At 37.5% G+C, this 23,411-nt stretch overlaps 1 protein-coding gene across 1 annotated transcript in view; it reads right to left on the bottom strand.

The window, feature by feature from the left end:
* Positions 1–22,376, bottom strand: part of STK32B (serine/threonine kinase 32B) — a 134,442-nt gene extending 112,066 nt beyond the window's left edge. The window contains exons 1-3 of the mRNA XM_085309684.1: positions 22,268–22,376; positions 18,547–18,602; positions 9,798–9,949 (exon numbers count right to left, since the gene is read on the bottom strand). Coding sequence (XP_085165810.1) covers positions 9,798–9,949; positions 18,547–18,602; positions 22,268–22,376 — 317 coding nt within the window. The remainder of the gene's footprint in view (positions 1–9,797; positions 9,950–18,546; positions 18,603–22,267) is intronic.
* Between the last annotated feature and the right edge of the window lie 1,035 nt (positions 22,377–23,411).

The following is a 23,411-nucleotide window of genomic DNA, read 5'->3' as shown; positions in this document are numbered from 1 at the left end:
CCTATACATTTTAGGCTCTCATTTGAACTCAAAAGTCAAGATCTCAAGTGTATTTTTAACTAGATTACCACGAATAATTTCCAACCCATATTATACTATCAATAGCCTCCAAGAACAATTTTAACCTTTTTGGATYGGATGTTGCTTTGCAAGATACATTCATTACCAAGGTTTTGCAGGAAAAACGTTAAGCACTTACTTTTATTTGGTAATCGTTATCTACTTTGCATTCACTCTCTGGATGCCTATGTATTATTTTAGRTACGTCCAAGCAAGTTTTGCTTGCAGTCTGATGGCTGTTCCATGAGGATGGCCATGTTAATGCAGTGATGAGCTACTCTTGTATAGCCTGCCTCTAACAAGGCTTTTACAGGCTAATTGCAGTTCTAGTTTCCATAGCATAGATAAGAATCACTCATGTCTCCCTGAAAATAGATTTGCATGATGAACTCATTACTCTATCACTGATTAGGAGAACCACTTTACCTACAGGACCTTGGTTATTGGCCTAATTACACACACTAGCTATCACGTCTGGTRTTCTTAACCTTTAAACAGAGGGCGAAAGCAAAAAGAAGTACAGCACCTCTTGCCTAAACTGGCAATTCAATAGTCTGAAACTACATCTAAAGAGCTTTCTTTTCCATCCCATTAGGCTGAGGGCACCAAAACCCCGTTCTCCAGCACACTGTCCTGAGGACATCCCTGCCACAGCACTGGAGCTCTGTTTCTGTCCAAATAGGAACAGCAGAAGCCTCTTGCACACTCAGACTTGAGGATTATTGTGATCGTTCTCACACCATAGGTCTGGGACCTGGCCAAGGCTAACCCCAGGCTCATGAGGGCTTGCTTTGGATAGCAGATTGCTCCAGCTTTGCAGAGAAGTATAAACCCAAATTCACAAGAGGAGCCTGACAGTGAAACTGAACATTCTTAAAATAAAATGATTATTTTCCTGCTGCTTGAACTTYATCAGTGTTAATAATAAAATTCCTCTTGCAGTGAAAGCTTTCTATGAGAAAAATTTATTACAGAGTAGCAAATAAGTCTTTATCTCTGTAAGAATGAGTCAGAAAACAGGCTCCTAAGAAAGGTCCCAGGTTTCAATGACACGCATGAGATGAAATACCTATTGCAGCAGATTCTAAATGGGAAAAAGATCAAAATTTAAAGTAGGCCAAAGGCCAATTCCAGCATGCTTTCAGGATGARAGAATTAAAACAAGTCTAAAAATATATATTTAAAGGTGGTGGTGATTTCCTCACAGGAAGCAATTAGTCCCCAGAGCACAATTTGATATAGGTAGACTCAAGGCAGCATTCCAGTACTGATGGTTAGTATCTCATGGTGTTAAAATCAGCACAAAATGAAGAACATTGGATCATATATTCAGACTGCATCAGTAAATTAAGATGTTACCGCTAATCTGCTGACAAATGCTCCCAGTTAACACAAGCATCCAGGGGTTTATCAACACAGCAAATAGGCAAAATGTTGACTCAAGCGTACTTTCTGCAGCCAGAAACAATACCCCAAGTATTTACAGCTCTCAACAAACCTTTCCCGCATTCTCTTCTTCCAATTATCCTACCCTTTCTGCTGTCTTGCTACACTTTCTAACTTTCTCCTTCACTATTATCTTTTCTAAGGTTCTGTAGAAACTATTTTTTTCCTCTCCTTCTTCACTCAGATATAAGGCTCTGATATCTTTTCTTATTCCAATTTTTCATTAATTCAGTGATGAAATGATCTAGCTGTATGAGGAAAGTACTCATCCATAGCTCCCTCTACAATGAGGGGAGAGGGAGGTTCCTGCAAAGACCAGTTCACTCACCTAAGGTCTATGCAAGACAAACTTGCAAGGTATCTTTCTCCCTTAGTTTATATTGTCTTCTTGCCTACAAAGGAATTAGTGTCCATGATATCTAGAAGGCACCAAAATCATGGTCTACAGTTCATAAACACAATTAGATGCACAAAAGTAGTAGTAAGAATCATATACTTATATAACCAAATGTGCCAGGGACTGTTCTCCAGCACTGAGGTCAAAYTGCATAGAAAAGCTTGGTCTGTACCTACTAAATGATCAGCCTCCAAAACAGAGTGATTGCATGCAAATTGCCTGTTTAGAGTGGTCTCTGGCTACATCTGGGATTTATCTGGGGTAGCACTCCCACCCCAGCCCACTGCTACACTAGGAACAGGTGTAAAAGTTTAGTAACATGRAAAACTGAGTTCCAGAATCTAGGAGGATTCCCCCAAACTAATTTGCCAGTATAAATATAGTCAAAGAGGGCAGTACAAAAGCCTTTCTTCCCYTAAACCAGGCTTAGGGCTGAGGGGTATTAGCAAGAAGAAAGCTAAAAGCAGTTTTGCTGACACCTACTCTCCTCACCAGAGATTCTGTCAGGATTTGTYGCTTCATGACCTTTAAGAAGACAGACATCACCCGCAGCCTTACTTTCCTAGTTGTAAATACCCAACCTGTGCTCTAATAGGAGACCTCACAATCCTCCCTTCCAAAAATGTTATGTATCTTTTCCTGTTAGATCATGACTTTTACTTACAGTCTTCTGTAGAAAACATCATGAAGCTCACAAAGGTGRTCATACAGGACATCAGGAAAGAATTTTTCTATCTCCTATAAAATATCTTCTCTCCATATTACATCTCCATCAATGTTAAACTCAACATGCTACTTCACTGAGCTGCACAGACCTGCATCTACTAAGCAAACTCCCCTAAGACTGAACAGAACTACCTCCACCCTAGGTAATTAAATGCAAATTGATTGGTTATTTTCAACTCCACCCATCAGGAATACACTTGGCTACACTTGGCCAAGTTCTTTTTTTTTTCCTTGAGTTTGTAGGTTTATGCACCTCTTCTTTGACTCCAGTTTGAGGAATGGAGGTGTGTTATAGGGCAGTCCAAGGTGTCATTTCTCCCAGCTTGTTCTAGCAAGGGTGCCTTCACAGGGAAGTGATAACTTCCAGTGATGTGTGTGTGTGTGTGTGTGTGTGTGTGTGCATTAAACAATCCATTGCAAGCCTCGAGACTGAACTGATCATTTATTCTCTTCAGCATTTCTTTTATTTTATTTTTCTTCCTTCCCTCCCCCCCCCCTTTTTTTTTTGAGAAAATCCCTAGGAGTTTAAAGAGAGGGCTCCTGCTGTAAGAGGCCCCAGGGTGCTTGTGACCTTCTTCCAAGAGTGATCTCTGAAGTTGTGCTAGAGCAACTCAACATCTGGGCCAATGATAGATGACAAAGGTGGATAGTTAGTGAACATTTTTACTCACTGCCCACTTTTGATGGCAATTGCGCTTCAGCCTTCCCTGCAAACAACAGTGTGGACAATTTCCACCTACTACCAAGAGTAGTGATGACCTTTAAGGTCCTTCTATGAAAACTGKTTCAGATAACCCACAGCTGTAGTGCAACAAATCTAGTCTGAAGACAGGTGGCATTAAGTGAATTCAGACATGCATGCAAAACATTTACATTTTTGGCATGATAGGTGCTCTTGATTTTTTCCAKATCTCACTGGATTTGAAACTTAGCCTTGCTCTACTCTAGCTGGTAGCAGTAAAGTAATCTTGTAGATCTGTCTTGTGGAAGACAGAGGGTTTCCAGAGGGTGATGAGTAGAAATAAAAATATATCAAAAGATAGAGCCACTCTGAGAATACAGCTAATCCTTCTTTATGGGGTGTTAAATACATCGAGCATATTGYTCTGGCTATACTAGGAGAATGACTTGTAAGTTGACAAAACTAAATCTTCATTTGTCTCTCTCTGCTGCCTTTGAAAATGTTCTGACAATTTAAAAAAGGCCATAATAGCCTTAAGAAAGGCTACTAAAAAAARGATTACTTCAATATTCCTCAGGTTTTGAGGAATGGTCCAGAAAATAAATCTTTCTTATCTACGTCAGCAGAGAATACATTTTTGATACCTATATTTTTGCCAGAAAAAGTCTGTTTCTTGTGGTAAGCTATGTTATTTTCAGAGTAACTAGTCAATCTACTCATCTGTGAAAATAATGACAAGTTTAACCACAGTGGTAGATAGGGTATGTGAATCGTGGCTCAGTCCTAATGCATGATATAAGAAAGATATTTAAAAAATAGATCCTTTCAGGAATGCTATGCATCTCACCAGAGGACATCCAGGGATGTAGGGAAAGATAAATGTAATATAAAATGTTGGCGCTCAGAGGAGCATGCTGTGGTCTCAGGGTGGGACTGTGTTAGTAGCTGACWTTTCTACAGCTCATTCATCTGTGCTTGAAGTACACATGACACATACAAAAGGTCTAATAAAAAACAGAACTGCTTTTCRTTTTGAGAAGGAATCTCTGCTATCAGAAATGCCTCTAAAGGTGATAAGACTGGCTACAAGACTCAAATATCTTTGAGCAATTTTATTTCCAAATAAAATTTCATTTTAAAACCAAAATGAAGGTTATAAATCAGCCCTAAACCCTTCCTGAAAAATGTTCTTATCCTCCAAGCTATTATGAACATTTACAGAAGAATGTTTCTTTTCTGTGTCAGATGTTATAAAAGATAGTTCATATTTCAAATAATGTGATTTATAAGTTCAGATTGTAAAGTTAAATTTCATAAAGCTCAGAGAAGATATATGAGCCTCAAAAAGCTTTTTAATATAGATCTTATGGAAATGAAACACTGCCGTTGTTTTATATTATCTGTTCTGTATCCTAGTATACGCTGGAATTACTGGTAGATACCAGCAGATTTACCTGCTGTCCAAGGTTTATCTTCTTTCCCTCTTCTCTTTCGCTGCACAAGAATTTAATTGATGACAGGTTGCTTACCCATATCTCATTCCCTCTTTGTGCAGTTATCACATACAACTAAAGGACTTTCCAGTCTTGTTTGTTTCTTAAGTTGCCAACTTTTCTCTTTGATGATGAAATTTCTCAAAGGAAGATTAAAGTACTTGGTTAGTATTCTCTTCAATTCAAGGAAGTGTTGGGAGATTTGCCATTGATTTTACTGATTTTATTTTTTATTGCTTGATTTTATTATATAATTTGAAGATTAGAATGAAAGATATTTGAAAATCAGCAATTCTGATCAGGAGTCATGTCCAGTGAACTCATGAAAAGGTTGCCATGATTGGAATTTCTTCCAAATATGCTTTTCAATAGATATTTGAGATTTGACATGATGAATTAAAATAAGGGATTTTATTTGAATTCATTGAAAAGTAAAAAAAGAAATTTTGATGAAACTGAAATACGTTTTACAGAAAATGCTATTTAAAAAATTTCAAGTATTTTGATAATAAAATTCTCTAAGTTTTTCATGATTCATATTCCTTCCGGGTAAAAGAATAGCAGATCAGATCCAGGCTACATATTTAAGCCTAAGTCTTGTTTTTTGTGTCTGAGGATTTTGGAACGGAAGAAGGAATCAAGGCAAAGGTTACTGCAGCCAAAATAAACTGTTAATTTCCTTATCAAATCAGTGGAGARAAGCGGATGTTTTTGAAGACCTTCAGAGTGTGTCCAGCCAGCTAACTATTTTTCATTGAGACTRCAAGGGGCAAATAAGATACACTTCCTTCAGTAAAGGTGTTAGCACTGCCATCCCTTTTCGCGTATTAGGCAACGAGTCAGCATGCTCACCTGGAAAGCAGGAGATGCGGGCTCTAAACCCTCCATCCTTCACAGACTACAAGACTGCTTAGCCACAAGACTAAAACGTTTTCAGTGCAAACACATTACAGATCCTACTACTGATCCTACTACAGATCCTGCTATTACTACAGATCCTACTCTAAAATCTGCTTTTGTTTTTTATCCAGTGACAGCCTAACATAAAATGAGCATGCAAAACAAAGCATTTCAGAAAAGCTGCACGCTACTACTTGTCTTGGTCTGAGTTCTGCCTACAATTACATTTATGACTTCTCCAAGGATCTAGGCACAGTGTTATTGCCTATCTGATTAAATGTGGTTTGCAATAGAGCTCCAGATGGCAGATTGGTACATATTTTCTCCTAATAATTACTTCTGAATACCTGTGGGCAATGTTGGATATCCCAGCACAGGGAGATGGTCATTGAATTTATTAGGCTGATGGGATTTCTGAGTTTTACTCTCTAAAATTTTAGCTTAGGTAGGATTTCTGAAAACTAACACTCAACCTCAGTAAGCGTGATAGAGCCTAGAAAGACAGATTAATCCAAAATGGCCTAGTTTAAAAAGAACTGAACATTTACATGACCTGTGCAGCTCAGTTCAGGCACACACACCATGACATAATTACATCTTTTTAAATTCATATTTCAGTTTATGAAATACACTAGAGTTAGGGCCTCCTACAACAGCCACTTTGTACATTTACAGCGCAATTAACAAAATGAACAGAAAAAAAATCTGACTCAGAGAAAAGAAACACAAACATAGCTGCAATTACTACAACAGAAATGCCGCTTCAATGATTTCCTTCCATTGGTATGACAGGAATTGACTCATAAGAGGAAATCTCATGGATTCCTGCTAATATAATAATAATCCAGTGTAAATTATTGTTGTATCTAAACTGCCAGTCCAAATGCATTAAGTAGGCTGTTAATTTACCAACAATCAGTAAAAATATAAATACTATTATTTTAAAAGGTTATTACTAGGAACACATAAAATATGTTTAACAGGAATATTCCATTTCTATTTGCAGTGTTCCATTTTCCATGGTAGTAAATAAACAAATAAAATGCTCTTTGAATGGATAAATAAATGTGATATATGTAATATGTTTAAGAGCTTCATAAGACTTAATGCTGTTAAAACAGACCTGACTGGTATTTGTAGATCACTTGTGATTTTTGTATTTTGCCCTTGTTGTAGTTCAACAACAGAAGTTATTAGGTAAAAACARGGAGTAGAATATCCTGAATTTCAGGCAAATGTTGAGTTAGATGGAGGGTTCTGAGGTGCAGAATAACATACTGCAAGTATAGAATTCAAGAAATAGATCAGAATTATTCTAAGTGCATTTTATAGAAATACGCTATGGGCATGATACAAATAACAAGATTTTCTGTGAGATGAGGCTATTTCAGGGCAGATCTGGGCTCAACTCTTTCATTTGCCGCACTTGCCCAGGTTAAAGTGCACATTCAGCCTCTCACTCTGGAATCATGGCTTTGAACTRCTGGAAATGTGAATATATAATCTTTGAGGAGAAAAACTTTAGGTGCAAATAAGTATTTGCCAATRTAATTATTCTCTGAAAATTGTCTACAGCTCTAATTATGCGTGTCCCAGTCGCTAAATCTCAGAATAGTGTGATCTACCCAGGATTTGGCTAGACAGTTGCCCACCTTCTATTGCAAGGGTGAAGAGGCGTCCCTTGAATACCTTGTGCTGTTCAAGGCGCTCTGTGGCTATACCAGTAGATTAAACTCTTCGGGAACATTCCTGAGTGCTCAGGCCAGCTGGTACAGAACAGCTTGTGCCTATAATCGGAAGCCCTAGACCCTGATGGAGGCTGGCCACACCACAATGATCCCTGGACTTTATAACTCTTGAGCTATGCCCAGAGGTTGTTTGGGAGAGGGCTGGTTCGCGTGGGCCTGGTGCGTGCCGAGGGCTGCTCCAGCTGCACGTTGCAGCATGCATGAATGGTCCTGGGTGCTATTTCATTGCTGGCTTATATRCACTTTTGCAGAGTCATGTTTTTGCTCTAAGGAGAACCAAATGATGTCTACATAAACATTTCAGGCTGTGAAGCATTTAGATACTAATGCAACAAGGGCTGTATAACTGTATGAGCAAATGGCATGATTTGGCAAGATAGTCCCAGAATGCAGGCACTATTTTTACATCTGGATGTAAGTCTCAGGACAGTCTGTGTCATTCTTTTTTATATGCAATCCTGCAAAACAACCATTGTGAGTGTGAGACAGGAGCTTCGGCCTCTGAGCCATTCACATGATTTAATGCAGGTGATGTACTTTTGGCTCCATCTGTTACAGTTGACCTATCATTTACTAAGTGATCTGATGTGGTAGAAAGGCCTCCTCTGTGCATTGCCTTCAAAGAAAAATTGGTAACCGTCCAAAATAAGCATCCTAGACAGTCTGATCAGCTGTAAGCATTGCTAGAGGCACTGGATGCAGATCATTGTTAGTGCAGTGATGCATTTTGAATAGTATCTCTTTTTCCTGAAACATTTTGCTAATTTTAGAGTATGACGTTACTCTTGGAACATGTACATATGTATGGCATCTGAAACTTGAGATCTTGGGACTGTATCTCAGAAGCATAAGAATACATTAATTATTTGCAAGAAAATCATCATCAAACCCAACACATTTTAAAGTATCATCTATTCCATGTTTGAACTTTGCATAACAAAGGAAAATAAGAAAGAATATTTGTTAGCCTATTATAATTCAGTAATTGAAATATAGCATACAACTTGTTTCACAATAAATATTTGATCTTTAATTCTTCAGCATTGTTACGTTTAAAAAACTATCCTGTAGGTCACATCAACCTATGACTGTGTCTGCACAATGCCTAGTCATACAGTGGAAATCCTTGCCACYTCTTTTTATAGAACAAAAGTTTGTATGGGTTCAGAGATATTAAACAAATGTATGAAAGAAAAACCCAYAGGCTACAAAGCACAAAGGCAGCATATCTTTGGTGAAGAAATTCCCATAGTAGAAGTTGCTGGAACCTTGGTTATTATAGTGAGAAATTTTTGTATCACAGTTACCCACTGTTAAAGACAAAGACACAGGATGAGCTCAGGTGTGATCCTCTGTGTTAAGTGGAGAGTACTTGAGATGTGTATATGATTAGGGGCTTTTTGAACGAATTTTGGGATCAAGTCCTCTGCTGGTGTAAGTGGGTGCAATTGAACTAAAGCTGTGCTGACAACAWTCTGACTCTTGGTTCATGAAAAGTGCTAAACTGGCAACAAGAAATTGCTCAAAAGCACAGGTCAAGGGAGAGCTAAAGGACAGACAAAAGAATGTAGGTTGATCACTGAACTTTAGTAAGACTGCCAAAAACTCACAAAATAGAAGGTCTATTAGCATTGTGAACATCTGCAGACAATCAAGCTATTCATTAACTGAATACTTCTCATAGCATGATAGTTTATACCATTTTTAAAAAATGATATAGGTCATCTCTACATCAAGTAAGATAGTCTGCATCCCATTACCACTATCACTAGATAAAAGCCATCTAATGTTTTGAGTGTGTGGTGTAGCTGCATCTAACCATTACTTGACCAATAATTTCTCACACTCATATACGATTGAAGCATTCAGATATTACTACTGGGAAGATAAGAGAAATTCCAGGTGACAAATAGATGCTTTCATGCCATTCCCTGTTACCATTTTTAAGAGAAATTGAGTTTGGAAATTTCTCTGAATCAACTCAAGACATTTTCTAATCGAATAGTTGGTTTTGATAGTCCACCATCTTAAACCAGTTGTTTAGTCCAGATATTGTCAAAAACAAATGATAAAGCTAGACAGAACAATGTATCTCCACACACTGCCATAACAATTTAGAGAGAACCCAAACCAGAAATGAAAAAGTGAAAGGAATGTTGAATATTGCAACAAAAAAGGCCATCTTTAAAATATTTATAAAAAATAAAACTTAGGAAAAACTAAATATCTTTTCAAAAGAGATCACTATTTCATTCTTTACAGTTTTCCAGTCTTCTAGAGCCTAAATTTACTCAGCAAATGGAGATAACAATAGATCCCTTATAGAATTTTTAAGACTTGCTTACCATAAGTTGACTAGGAAGGGGTGCTCCAGGCCTTGCATTATTTGTAACTCCCGGAAAACATTTCGAACTTCATCTCTCTCAATGCACTTTTGTTTATTCATATATTTCATGGCATACATTTTCTTGGTGTCTCTCTTCTGTACAATGCACACCTAATTGACAGCAAAATAAAAGGCAAAGTTTGACACCTCCAGAAATAAAGCTCAATTATGACTTCAAAAAAAGAAGTGTTTTACAATATTTAAAGAATCCAAAGAGATCTGGATATCATACTATGAAAACCTGCAGAAAGTCCATGTTAAAACCATGCAGGATTCTTTGTAATGGCTTGTAACTAATAAATTAGCAAAAGAATACCTGTATATTTACCCTACTCTGCATAAGAAGAAACTGAGACCCAGAAAGTGGCATAATATCCAGAAGTTATTCAATAAAGCTAGGAGGAATACACTTTAATTGTTTGAATCCCAGGCTATTACACTAATTACAGAAATTATTTCCTCCTGCCTTAGGAAAATGCACAGTCACTGTCCACATTCCCACAGGTCACTATGCACATCTGGATTATTGCATCATAAATACATCATAGGTTCACGTGGCTCAAAATTTCATCTATCAGAATTGTTCTCCCTTAACTAATAYTGAAAAGAATTTTCATATATTCATCATAATATTTTTAAGATCACAAGAGACCATTACAATGATATAGTCTCATGTAGTAAATTTCTTTGCTTTAATTTCATTTTCTTTTTTGGCCAAAGATGCAATAATTTTGTAAACACAGGAAGAAAATGTTATTCAAAAGAATTCTAGCATAAGCACTCAATTTTTTTCATTGGTAATAATGGTAGAACAGTTTCCATGTGAATGAAGCTGCAGAGAGTCACAATCTTACAGCAGCACTGCATCTAAGAATTATCACTTTAAATATGATTTTTGGCAGCACAGAAATGTAAGATTGATCCCCAAAGCTAGCATGAATCTCATTTTCATAACAAATCCTACATACAGTAATAGAGCACAATATGTATCCGTCAGAATTATACTCTGAAGGTTTTTCCAATTAATTGATCACACCTTTTTTGAGGACTCTTAGTGTGTCTTACAGCTTAAAGAACATAAGCTGAAAATATTATTTTGATGCAATATTTATATTGCTAGTACAGTCATAGGCTCCAACCAGAATCTTTCATCAGCAGGACATATACAAACTATCAGCTGTAAGTATCCGGTTTTATACAACTCTATAGTTAGTTCAAGAATATTATGAAGGATTCATTTGATGTGGGCACTATTATTTTATTTTTTATATTTATTTATATATGTACATTTATACTATACATATATATGTATATAAACACATGCACACACACACACACATATTAAAATCCATATGCATGCATATATGAGATTAGTGCTGAGAAATCAAATTATATTGTTTTGTCAACCGAAAAGAAATCCTTTGGATTTTGATTTGTGTTTTAAGGAACTTGCATACTCAAAGTCCAGAAATGCTTTGGAGAAACTAAGACAACTTAGAACAGTTGAAACTTCTTATCTGACTCTAATAAKGTGTCACCTAGATTCTGGGTCTGATAACAAAGCACCAGAGCCCAGGTCAGGACCCTCGAGGGAGGCACGGCACACTCAGTTACACCTTATTATCAAAGGAAACGCTCTGGGAGCTTTCCACTGGCATACTTTACTTCCTGCATCTTTTTCCAGTCACTGCAGAAGGACCTGGCCCATCAAAAACTGAACCACATTTATGCCTCTGGAACTCTATTTCCTCGAACTGTGTTCTTGAGCTCAAATGCAGTCCAAAGATGGGAATTAATAGAGTACTTTTAACCTTTAATGATAAGGTGTAATTAAACAGTGTTTCTAATTACCTTTCCTAATACCAGGAGATGTTCTGCTAATTAAGTAAAACCAGGCAATGTGTTTTCTTCAGCTTATCGATCTTGCACAATGATGAGTACTGAAGTTTTGTTTTGTTTTCCTCCTTGGGCTGTTATGGAAAGTCAGAATGTTCGTGAAGTCCTGAAAATAACTAAAGATTCAAGCCTGTATAGAAAGAACCAAGCTACAGAAAAGTAGGAAATTGGATTTGGCCTCTTGGGGAAAGAACAGATTGCAGGTGGGGTTGAGCTGAAATGAAGGAAGGAAAAGAATTGTTGGAAGGTCTGCCAGTTTTCAAAAGTGTAACAGAGTTGCAAGTGGCAAATCCTGCTCACTTGTCTGAGGTTCTGTGGGCACACACAGAATTGGAACTGGCTGCTCCAACCAAGTGAATCACGTTGTAAAATCTAACAGTTGTGGAGTTTGGCTCAGAACCTAAGTTCARAAGTTCATTCACTTACATGAATTTGCAGCATGATTTTAAATGAAACTTAGTCAAGACTGAGAGACGCTCACRGAAGTCACCTGTTCCTTCATACTAAGAGGCTCTGCGTTAAACAGTTGACTAGCAAGACTGCTGAGAGAATGAGGTTTACTCAGCTAAGAGGTGACAGGTTTGACCAATGGAGAAAACTGGGCTCATACATAGCACCTAAATATGTAATAAAAGGACATTATGTTTTACAGCATTGATGTGATTCTAAAAGGCACTGGATTCTCTCACCTGACAGTAAAGATAAGGGTATTCAGCACATCTGAGGCATTCAGACATTCAAGGCACTTCTGTGGTTACTAGAAGCTTCCTTAGCATACAGCCTTCAAAAAGAATAGTGAAAAACATCTCCTAGAAATGTGTGCCTAGTCACATCTTTTAACATGTTTTCAAAATCAATAGGATTTTCATTAGCATACTGAAGGTATTTTCTGCTAAAAATCAAGAAATCCATGCTATATTCATACTGACATTATTGTGAAAAACACCTGATAAGATACTCATTGGCATTTTCACCTCCTGGCTGTCAGCTCTTCTTCTGAGCAAAACATCAACATGCTGTTCTGTAAGGCTTAAACTGCTCAACTACTGCAGGAAAGAAAGGAAAAACCCTAGAGCTTTCTTCACATGCACAATCTTAATGGGAAATGTTTAAATTGTTTTTTTGTGTGTGTGTTTGTTTATCATTAAAATTCTTTCCAAATGAGACATTTTAAAATAGGGACAAACAGGTGCTCTGGCACCTCAGCAAACAAATTCTGTGATGACTCTTTATATAAGGAAATCTGTGCAGAATTGTTTTATTTACAYATAACAATATTGAAGACTGTCATGCTCGCATTTCTGAAACMTACTCTTTGAATTTTTCYAAAGGCCAATGATTCTGCTCAGCTCAAACCGATATCATTGCTTCAGCAATCTCTGTAAACCAAATATAGGTGTGAGATAAACTCAGCTGTCCAGCTATCCAGCTTCATAGTCAGCAGGGAGGGACAGGCACTTTCAGAGCACAGACCATCTCTTTCCATGGCAAAGGTCTAAATGGGTAAGGGAATCAATTTGAGAGGGACAGCTTCTCTTCTGGACAACATAAAGGGACTGTAGATGACGAGCATGGATGTAGGCATCTGTGTTGTATGTTTTTAAAAGCAGGTAAGATTAATCTTGTCTTATTAATTTTCTTGAAGTTACAGGGTGCTGATTTTCAAAAGCCTCTTGCGAGTATATTCCCTTCCTAAATAGGGTGTTCCTACGTCTCAGTTGTTATCACAAGGGTGTGTCTTTCTGATACCTGGGAGATGATGATGATGAATTGTCTTCAAAGTTACCATGTTAGAAGGAATTTCACCAAAGTGTGAACTGGARCCATTTGCCATCAAAACGAAGAAAACGAATACATGCAACACTAAATTGAGCCTTTCGGGAACAAGCTATACTGTGGTCCCTTTCTAAGCTGTGTTCTGCATCTCTGATTTCTTCTSATTTCATGTGCAAAAAATAGAACAGCTCCATTTTGATCTGCAGGTTAATTGGTCACAGACACTAAGACCATTTTTGGTGACTGAATGCCCTCTTGGCTGTTACAGAGCTGGGTCAGGGAAGTGGGAGAGTTCTGCTAATAAAACCTGGGCAGATACTGGTTTGCTGCAGAAAGCGGTACAGTGCTGTGTAGGAACGGCCATAGGTAGCAGCAGGAAAGTACTTCCTAAATCAGAAGGAGGGGAGGGATGAAAGGTTTATTGCAGACTACAGACTTGTCATATTTCCCATTAACCGCAYGAGACACCTAGCTGCCACATGCTAGGTCCTGAGAGGAGAACAGCAGGAAACAGGAGCACTTAGTCTCGACAAAGCCAGGTCTCAGTTTGTTATATAGGACTTAAACTAGTACATGATATGGTGGTGGTATGACAGGTCATAAACCAGGGGAGCTGCAAGTCTGCAGCCAGAGGAAGCTCYTTTGACCATGGTCTCTGTTAGGTGGCAAGGTTGCAGAGCAACGCCTCAGCCTCACTCCTGCACCGTGCACTAATCATGTCAGTGTATCAGAAATGGATAGGGTCGAGTGTAGGTCAATAGGTCACCTATAACTGCCATGAGTAATCACAGCCCAGGAGTGAGGCTGTGGCACTGTAGCAGTAGAAGATACATGCCTATATGTAGGGGACTACAAGCCAGAAGCCAGGGACACATTTCACACTCAGTATCACGATGGACAAATCTGTCTACAAAGCGTGTTTCCAGATACTGCCACCTTATCTGCTTTTTACTCACATACTCTTAAAATTAAATGTCATAGACTCAGCCTGCAAGCAGACTGAGATTTTCAAAAACAAGCCAGGGAAGGGATGTCCTAAGTTTGGCTTTACACTGCTAGGGAATTTCCTTGACATAGAGGGTTTCGTTCTCAGATTCCCCTGAGAAAACTAAGACAGCTGCAGCAGAGACTGAGCATCTGCTTAGTATCCTTTCATATTAACTCAAGCTAAAAGAATAGGTGGTTATACTGTCAAATAATATTAATATTCTGTAGTTGTGCATTATGTTGCTTTAGGAGAGCAGCAGATTTTCTTCTGAAATTCTTTGCATATTATTTAGTAAAGTACCCTCAATCAGCGCAGACTTGATTCTGGGCTTCCATCTGTTTTACACCAATGTAATTTCAATTACTTCAGTGGAGGAAGTCACTGTTTTATACAACCAAATTAATCAGAATTATGCCTTGCATCTCAGTATCTTAGACAAATAGAAGGAGGAAGAGTTTGTACATTGAAATGATAATCTAAATTTAATTTAAGGAGGTCAATTTGTTCAATATACCTGCTAACATGAACAGCAAACTTGAAGAAAATTGATACTATAATATCCCTGAAAATTAGATGTTGTAGCTGAATACAAATTATTTTGCAGTAGTAAGCTTGCAACTGTGAGATTACTGTTACAGTAAAGAAAAATGATTTTTTTTGTATTTCACTCCCAGTCAATGTTTCATTTATTGAACAGTCTTCAAATATGTAAGTTTTTGTGGTATTTTGGTTGATGGGAATGATGACAATACTTATACATAACAGAAAAAAAACAGACAGCTTAAACATGAGAGCAATTACAATGCATGACATGGCATAAAGAAATAACTGCTTAGACCAGTGTTCAGAATTTTTGTTTTGATTTTTTTTTAATTGTCCACTTTGAATTTACTTGGAAGGAAAAAAATTAATTTTGAGACAAAAACTGTTCAGAGGAAATTTCTGCTCTGATCCACCTCAAGTGTATTTGAAAATACTAATAGCTGGAACATGTAAAGCACAACTAGCCTCGGTCTCCAAAACAGAACAACAACAACAACAAAAAAAGAAATCAATATTTCATGTTACAGATGAGGACATCAAAGCATAAGTAAAGAGCTACCTTCATCTATCTGGCAAAACAAGGTCACTGGGGTCAGCAAGACTGCTTTTAGCTGTGCGACATACTTTGTTTGGGTCTTGCTTGCTGCTCAGCACTTCACAGATCTGTAGTAGTATCTATATGTGCCTACAGATACACACACATACTGGGAAAAAGCGCACATGCCCAGGAGGGGGATGAATATTCAGTCAATGGTCACACATCAGTCTGAAGTAGCTTACACATCATCTGTCTTGAACAAAGGCTCAGGACCTGCACAAAAAGCTATGGCCAAAATGGTCCCAAGAAGGCTCAAAGCTCAAGTTCTTGATCTACCCCATAGCCAACTACAGACTGAACTCTTCTCAGGCAAAGAGAAGCCAGCCCATTTGATTCCAGAAACCAGATTATGCTCCTTGTTTCTCTTCTCTCCGTGTCTTTTTTCTTACTCTYACAACTGTTGTGATGTCCCTTCCCTTTCTCTAGAGAAGATACTGGAGCATGAGTCTGTCTTGACCTGCCCCTATGAGAACAGGGGCACTGGGGCAGCGCCATTCAAAACTGGTGACTCCTTCCCAGGAAAGGTGAGCTCTTCAGATATAAACTAATTGATACTGAATGGCTTGGGAATTCCTATAGCAGCCACTGTAAAATGCAACAGCTGGTGGAAAAGCCAGGAAGCTGCTTTCTGAAGGCAGCCGGCAGAGCTGGAGCACAACTGCTGAAGCAGTGAGCCCTGGTGGAGCAGAGGGGGTGCCCAGGTCCCCCCAAGCTCTGTGCACACAAGCGAGCTGAGCTGTGCAGCGTCTCTGCCTGGCTGCCATTCCAGAAATCTCCTGCAGTGATATCCTGCAGAGGTCTAAGGTTGCTGTAGCAACCACAGTAATTTAAGAAATATCAAGAGAGAGAAAAGAGAGAGAGAGAAAAAGAGAGTGATTGTACCAAGAACAATAAAATAAAAAAACTAGAGCACGTCTTAAAAAATCCTATTGCTCCCAGAAGAAAAAGGCCACAGAGCATTTATAAAGGAAGAAAGTAGCTTAAGGAAAGTGTGATACCAAACATGGTGTTGCATGTTGCTGTGTGCTAGAGCACAGCAGATCCCAAACTGTAAACAGTGAGTCAATAGAGATTAAAGGCTTTGCACTATTTGTTGATGTTTTCTGCTGCCAGGTAGTTCCAGAAGGACAGTAATAGGAAAAGTTGCCAGCAATGAGGCTTCTAAATGAAGGAAAAAGACAAGACAGACTCACAGAGAAAGACACTTTTGAAATAGTGACTGATTTACTATGTCATGCTTTTGGCTGTGGTACAATAGGTCATTTTAGAAGGGGCTTCTTTCTTTCTGTCTGTGGAAAGAAAAATAAGGTGATTGGTTGGAAGTTTGCATTCATTTGGAATAAATAAGCCTGTTATGCCAAGGACTCCTGTGTTGCATTGACAATTGCAATTAAGGATTTAAGTTCAAAGGGGACCTTATGCACTCTTTCTTTTTTGCACTGAGTATATTCTCTCAGGGTTGCAAAACTTTATTCTCACACACATTTACTCCCAAGATAGGCTCAGAAAAACACTGCAGCCCATAGGAAAAAATAAGCCCATAAAAAAATTAAATGTTTCTAGAAATATCAGCATAGAAACATTTAGCAACATTTCCTGAATCCTGCTCGCATAGGAAATGTTACACACTGATGCCAAGAAGAATGAATCAACCACCATGTCGTCAGAAAGCTCTTAACGATCGTTTAAGTTTTCTGACACGATGTGGAAGGGTCAGAACCCCTTTGGTAAGGCAGACACAACGAAGTGGAAATGCGGAAGCTTTGAAGAGAGGGGTTCAGGAGACCTATGATGGTCGGGATGATTTGGATACGTTTCTAAGTGCTTACTCTGAACCTAACTTACATTGCATAGGAGGCTCTCTTCTGTTTAAGTAAGAGGCTCCATCCGTGCATTGTGATAATAAACAGACACAGCTCTCCAGTCACTCTGATTTTTGAAGGAATTCTTGACCACAGTTTTGCATCAGCAACGTATTCTGCTATTCACCTCCAAGAGCATCTCTCACAGAATCTACCAAACAGAGCAAGGATCACGCCRGGAAGGCAATGGTCTGCGTGAAGCATTTTAGGCCCCTGTACAATGAAAGTCAATTTTCTGTGTGGAAGGCCAGGAGCCAAAAAAMCTTATGCATGTGCATAATGTATAATTACAGAAATAGCCCACTGCCACTCAGCTGTCATGCACTGAAGAATCATTTAAATCAAGGTCTACATTGTTCTTTCTTAATTAGCTACTAAAGTTGTATTTCACCTTCAAATGTATTCCTGCAAGTAATGGTTTCTAATGTTTTTCTAATATGATTTTCTCTGGCTGCATGGCCTTGTATTTACCCATATTAAAATTTAAAACCTTGTTATAGTCTTTATTATAGCAAAGAAAGGTCATCTGCTCATGTAAACAAACCATTAATCTTCTCTGTTTCAACCCAAGCCTGTTGAATTGAACAAACATTTACTTAGTGATCATAATTACAGTGAATGTCAGTTTGTATAGTCCCAAGTGTATTAAATCTATGTAAAGTGTCTTTAAAATATTGTAATTATTTTAAAGACATGAATAAGTCCAGACAAGATGACCCTACTGGACTGTCTACTAAATGGTCTTCTCCAACTTTTTGCATTTTTTTGTTTTGTTTTGAGGACTGATTTCTAAATTCCGCTAATCCCCATTGAAGAGATTTAATTATTATAAACATATTTACTCAATTAACTTTAGTGAATGTATCATAATAGAAATAATTTAGTGTATAATTTGAGCCAGTATGTCTGAGATCAGAATGTCTTTAAACAGCAGAAGTCTATAAACCTATGTTCCTTTTTAGTAGCATCTAATGAGATCACATCAGAAATACACAAAAGWATTGTCTATTAGATTTTTAATTGCTAAAAATAAATCCATTCTTACCTTTCCAAAACTCCCTTTCCCAATAGCCCGTAATATTTGAAAGTGGTCAAAGTTAACTGCAAAATAAAGTAGAGAAGAGAAGGAAAATAGTTTGCCAAGTGCTAAATGAGAATCATAAATCAAATAACAATTAAAACAAATGGCAGTTTCCTATTAATGGCATTTTAGCATGCGATATTTAYCGTTTCTCCTAAAACACCAAATCTATCTAGTAGCTAGAAAAAAGAGGAGGCTTACATTAAAATATCCTCCATGTGTCATTAATTTGTTTGTCAACTCACCCATTCTTAGCCCAATGCCGCCAACGTCCAATGTCTCCAAAAAGCAACAAATCTCTGTCCTAACCACGTAAGAAGTCAGTAAGTCAGTTGCATTACGCAGCCATTAGCACTGTCTAGATCTTAATCCTTCTGGAAATTGCTATTAAAAGAGTATTGAATAATTCAGGTAATACCCTCTGCTTACAGATATATATATGATATGGATAGAATTGTTACAGTAATCACTCCACAGGACAATTCCTATCCTTTATTCAAGAAGATATTCTGTTAAAGTGATGGAAGCTTGTCCCATTATGGACTAGTAGGATCAGCTACTCTGAACCRTGCCACCTTCATATCATATATAATACTGATATTTTTAAGCCTATTTCATAGATGTAACATAAGTTTTCACAAATGTAACATAAGTTGTTTTGGAAGATTTCATTTTAACTTGGCAATASAATGAATTTACTCCAGCTGCATGAAAATCTAAATGATAAAATGATCTGCCCTAGACAGTGAAGTGGTGTACTGTGAAGGTGAGTGAGATATTTCATTTTCCAGAAATGTCATTATTGCTGGTGTTGCATGAGACTGAACACAGTATGACCTTCATACCTCTGGTTCATTGGTAGGTCTGGCGGTTTAAAAAAAATCCAATAACATCCTGAACAAAACTGATACTGAGCCATTGAAACACAAACCTGACAATGTGTGACAGTCTTTAGAGTCACACATCGGGAAAGAGTCACACTTAAAAGCTAAACTCAGTGAACTGGAGCTGGTAAAGTTCACTGAAACTTAACGTGTTTTTTTTTTAGTTAAAACTTTCCTATGTTTGTGGGTTTGGTCATGTACCTTCATCTACCATTATTGCAGTAAAAGGACATCAGCAAAATTATGTAGGTAGACTGTCACTGGAGAAATGTGATAACATGAACAAACATAACAAATATTTGACTCACATCATGATGAAAAGAGAATGCTATAATATTTTGCATATCTACCAAAAAAAATTTTACAATGCTTAAGCTAAGGAGTGAGCAGAATATTGCAAGGTTTATATGTATTAAGCCTTCAAAACACGCTAAAATCTTATTTTCCCTGTTGCAGTAATATCTCATTTGTGCTACTAATGACGTGTATAATATATTTAAGCATTTGTTTATTTATGCTTGGTTTCATTGTCTTCGAGGAAACATGGTTGCTCCTTTCATTAGTGCAGCTATAGTAACCATCTTCCTGGTAATTGCTGGAAACCAAATCAAATCCAGAGTGGACAGAGTTGAAAGTAGAATTTACTCTTTACAAATAAAGATGATAATTGTTAATATAGTCATTTTAGGATTTGGATACTTAAAGGAAAATGCATAAAACAGCAAAAGATTTTTAACCTACTATTGCTAGAAAACCAGTTTTGTGCTGAATCAGGTTAAAGCTAGGGTCACCTTGATGTTCAGAAGAAGCACATCCATCTGCCAAGAACAACCCTTTGGCTGTGGTCTCTGCCCACATTTTTTATCAAAGACCTTCGATATCGCATATCCAAGATGGTGTGATGGATAAGACGGTTGATTTAGGAATAACACCTTCCACAAGGACTTCTGTCAATTTAAGTTTTGTTCCCACCAATCATCCAACCTAAATGCGCTCCCCTAGGTGGAGGAGTTGAGACCTTAATAACTGCAATCTTTAAGTTGATGGAAGTTTATTCAGGAATTCAACATTGCACTGAAAATTTTCAAAACAGTTTTTTCAGCTCATTCATCTGTTTGATCAGGAAAATTCAGTGATTTTTCCCTCCAGCACCCTGGTATTCTCCCTGTCACTCCCCAACTTTCAAACCTTCTGATATTTCTTGTATATTTTACTGTTTTTTTTTTAATAAACACTTTCATTTTGCAAAGTTTAGTTTCACTAAATTTGTCCTCCATTCTGCAGACATTCTTTGCATAAAACAGATTCATTTCACTGGAAGCTAAATTAAAGTAACAGGCTAGGCCTACATTTAAGAGCATCCCTTCTTATTTTGTGTATTTATGTATTCTGTTTAGTTCCTGTGTAAGGTCAGGTTGGTAAAGGAAAAATCTTTTTTGGTATACTTCTTTGGTAAGAAGTAGTCAGTGGGAAGAGTTTGATGAGTTGAAGAATATCTATACAGGTTACAAGGCTGARATTTCTTTCAGCATAATTCAAAGGAAGTTAGAACAAATCTACTTCAGTGCAACATAGGTGAGAATAGTATCATATTTATTTACCTTGACCTACCTTATGCCAGTTCTATATGAGTGTAACATCAATCTGAACCCAAACCTCTGAGGCCAATTCCCAGCTACAACTGGAAAACACCTTATATAGATTCGACTCTAATTATCTGAATTGAATTCAAGTCACATTTCAGTAGGACTTGAATATACTATTGTGCTGCGCAACCCAGTTGATTTTGAAATGCATCAGTTTGTTCAATGACTTATTTTATTTTTGTAAAACTAAGATTAAGCATTCATTTTTAGTTATGAGAAGGAAATTTATTATGTAAATGTAAATTCTATTTTTCTGTACTTTTTTATTTAAATGTTTCTTATTGCTCTGAATGCCTAGAATGACTGATCATTTTGGATTTAAATGCAGACTGGGCTTCTTTAAGAAGGAAATTATTAAATGAGCCCTTTTGTTCTTGTGGTTTAACGTGAATTATTAGTAAGTCTAATAAGTGGTTATAAAATACAGCCATAACAGTTGATCAAATTTTCTCAGTTTTTGTGTTCAACATAAAGAGAAAGTGGGATATTATTACACTTCCAGATCTTCATTAAGAAAAAGGAGTGCTTTCTTTCTGTAGTTCGCTGTCCCACAAGCTGGTCTGCCCTGTCTTAAATCAAGGGATAAAGACTGCAACACACTTGGTGGAAGAGAAAAGAAAAATCATCGCAAGTGACTGTGGAAATAAGCTAACACATTTGAGTGAAATGAGCTATGCTTTCAGCCACTGTGGTTTTTCTGGAAATGGCTAATTGACTAAGCCGCAGTAACTTAATTTCTTTTGAGCATTCAAACATACTTACAATGTTGTAGATTCCAAAATTGGGGAAGTGCCCTCAATGTGATGGGAGGGATGGGGAACAAAAGGGACAGTCTGCAGCTGAGACAAATATCATATTCAGCTGGGTAAAACTAACACATTTTAAGCGATCATCACTACATCAACAGTAGTTCAGCCATGTAGCAGTCACATTAACATCACTACTCTAATAAGCAGTGAACTGTCGAGCTAAGTTCTCTGCCACCTTATCATTACACTAGTCATTCTCCTCAGGTGTTTTTAATCTCACACAGAAAATTTGGGGCTTATTTTGTTCATCACACATTTTTTATGTTTTAAATGTGCTTTTTCTCCCCTATGGTGAAAATTCAGCACCACAGGGTCACTACTTATTCTGAGAAGAATTACTGCTCACCATGACCTCTGGCATTTCCAATGTTCAAAATATCAAGATCAGACACTGCCATTTCTTCTCCAATGGGGATTTCACAAATATTGTATTCTCGTCCTCTAAAACATGACATGCCTAACTCTCTTGTGAAGCCTGGTGTTGCAACTAATGACATTTTTCTAGCACAAAACCCAGCTGAGATAATGGTGTGGCAGGCAGAAGGATACATTCTTCGGCAATGGTAATATGACTATTACTCTTTTAAAAACAGTTTTCTTAGTACCCTTTACTCAAGAGGGGGAAAAAATCCAACTTTTYGAACACTTATTTTATCACTTTTTTTTAGCAAGAACTGTTTGGTACTAGTTAAGGAATGATTTTATGCATACACGCACACACACACATACATACACGAATGTTCRCTTTTCTTTATGATTTGTATACATATATACCTCTATGTATTCCTCTGATCATGTGTATCATAATGAAATATAGAGTGAATGGAGGTATAGAAGGTCATGAAATTAAGTGGACATTAACTTTCTGTCAACATCAATTGATGCGAACAGAACTCCCGGATCAGGTAACAACACTATGACTGCACTAAAACTCCTATTTAAATCAGCTTCCTCTATCTCTGGTTACAGAAGGTTTGCCTATATTTAACAAATACGAATGGAAATAAAGTTTCTCCAACAATATGATCTTGCACTCACAGCTAAAGCACAGGTTATGTTTATTAAATGAGTCGATATATCTAGGAGAAACAGTTCAGTTCTCGGGCACRTAAGCCATCTTTCCCTAGCTATCAGCTGGTCTCGTAAAACATACTATTTCTCTTCATAACACCTAAGAACAAACTTTAAATGCATGTGGCATCATAGCTAGAGCAGCGTCATTGTACAGCTATCGCTAACAGCATTTGAATTTTGACTGAGTAAGGGCTGAATCCTTAGGCCCTGGGTCAGATCCAGTAGAAAGACTACAGACTGGAAAGGAGAAAAAATAGAGTGGCAGATCCTGCAAATCCAGATGTTCAGATGGAAAGTGTGCCGAGACCACTCAAGGTTAGATCTATAAAAGAAGTGCAAAAGGACCGCAGAGACCCCCGTTCGCTTAAAGCAAGTTGAGTGGGGCCGAAGCCTGTCCCACTCCATTTCTGCTTAAT

This window comes from Rhea americana, unplaced genomic scaffold (genome assembly GCF_003343005.1).
Source record: "Rhea americana isolate MKP2758 unplaced genomic scaffold, rheAme1 scaffold_30, whole genome shotgun sequence".
NCBI classification, from domain to species: Eukaryota; Metazoa; Chordata; class Aves; order Rheiformes; family Rheidae; genus Rhea; species Rhea americana.
This window is presented reverse-complemented; position numbering and strand designations above follow the sequence as displayed.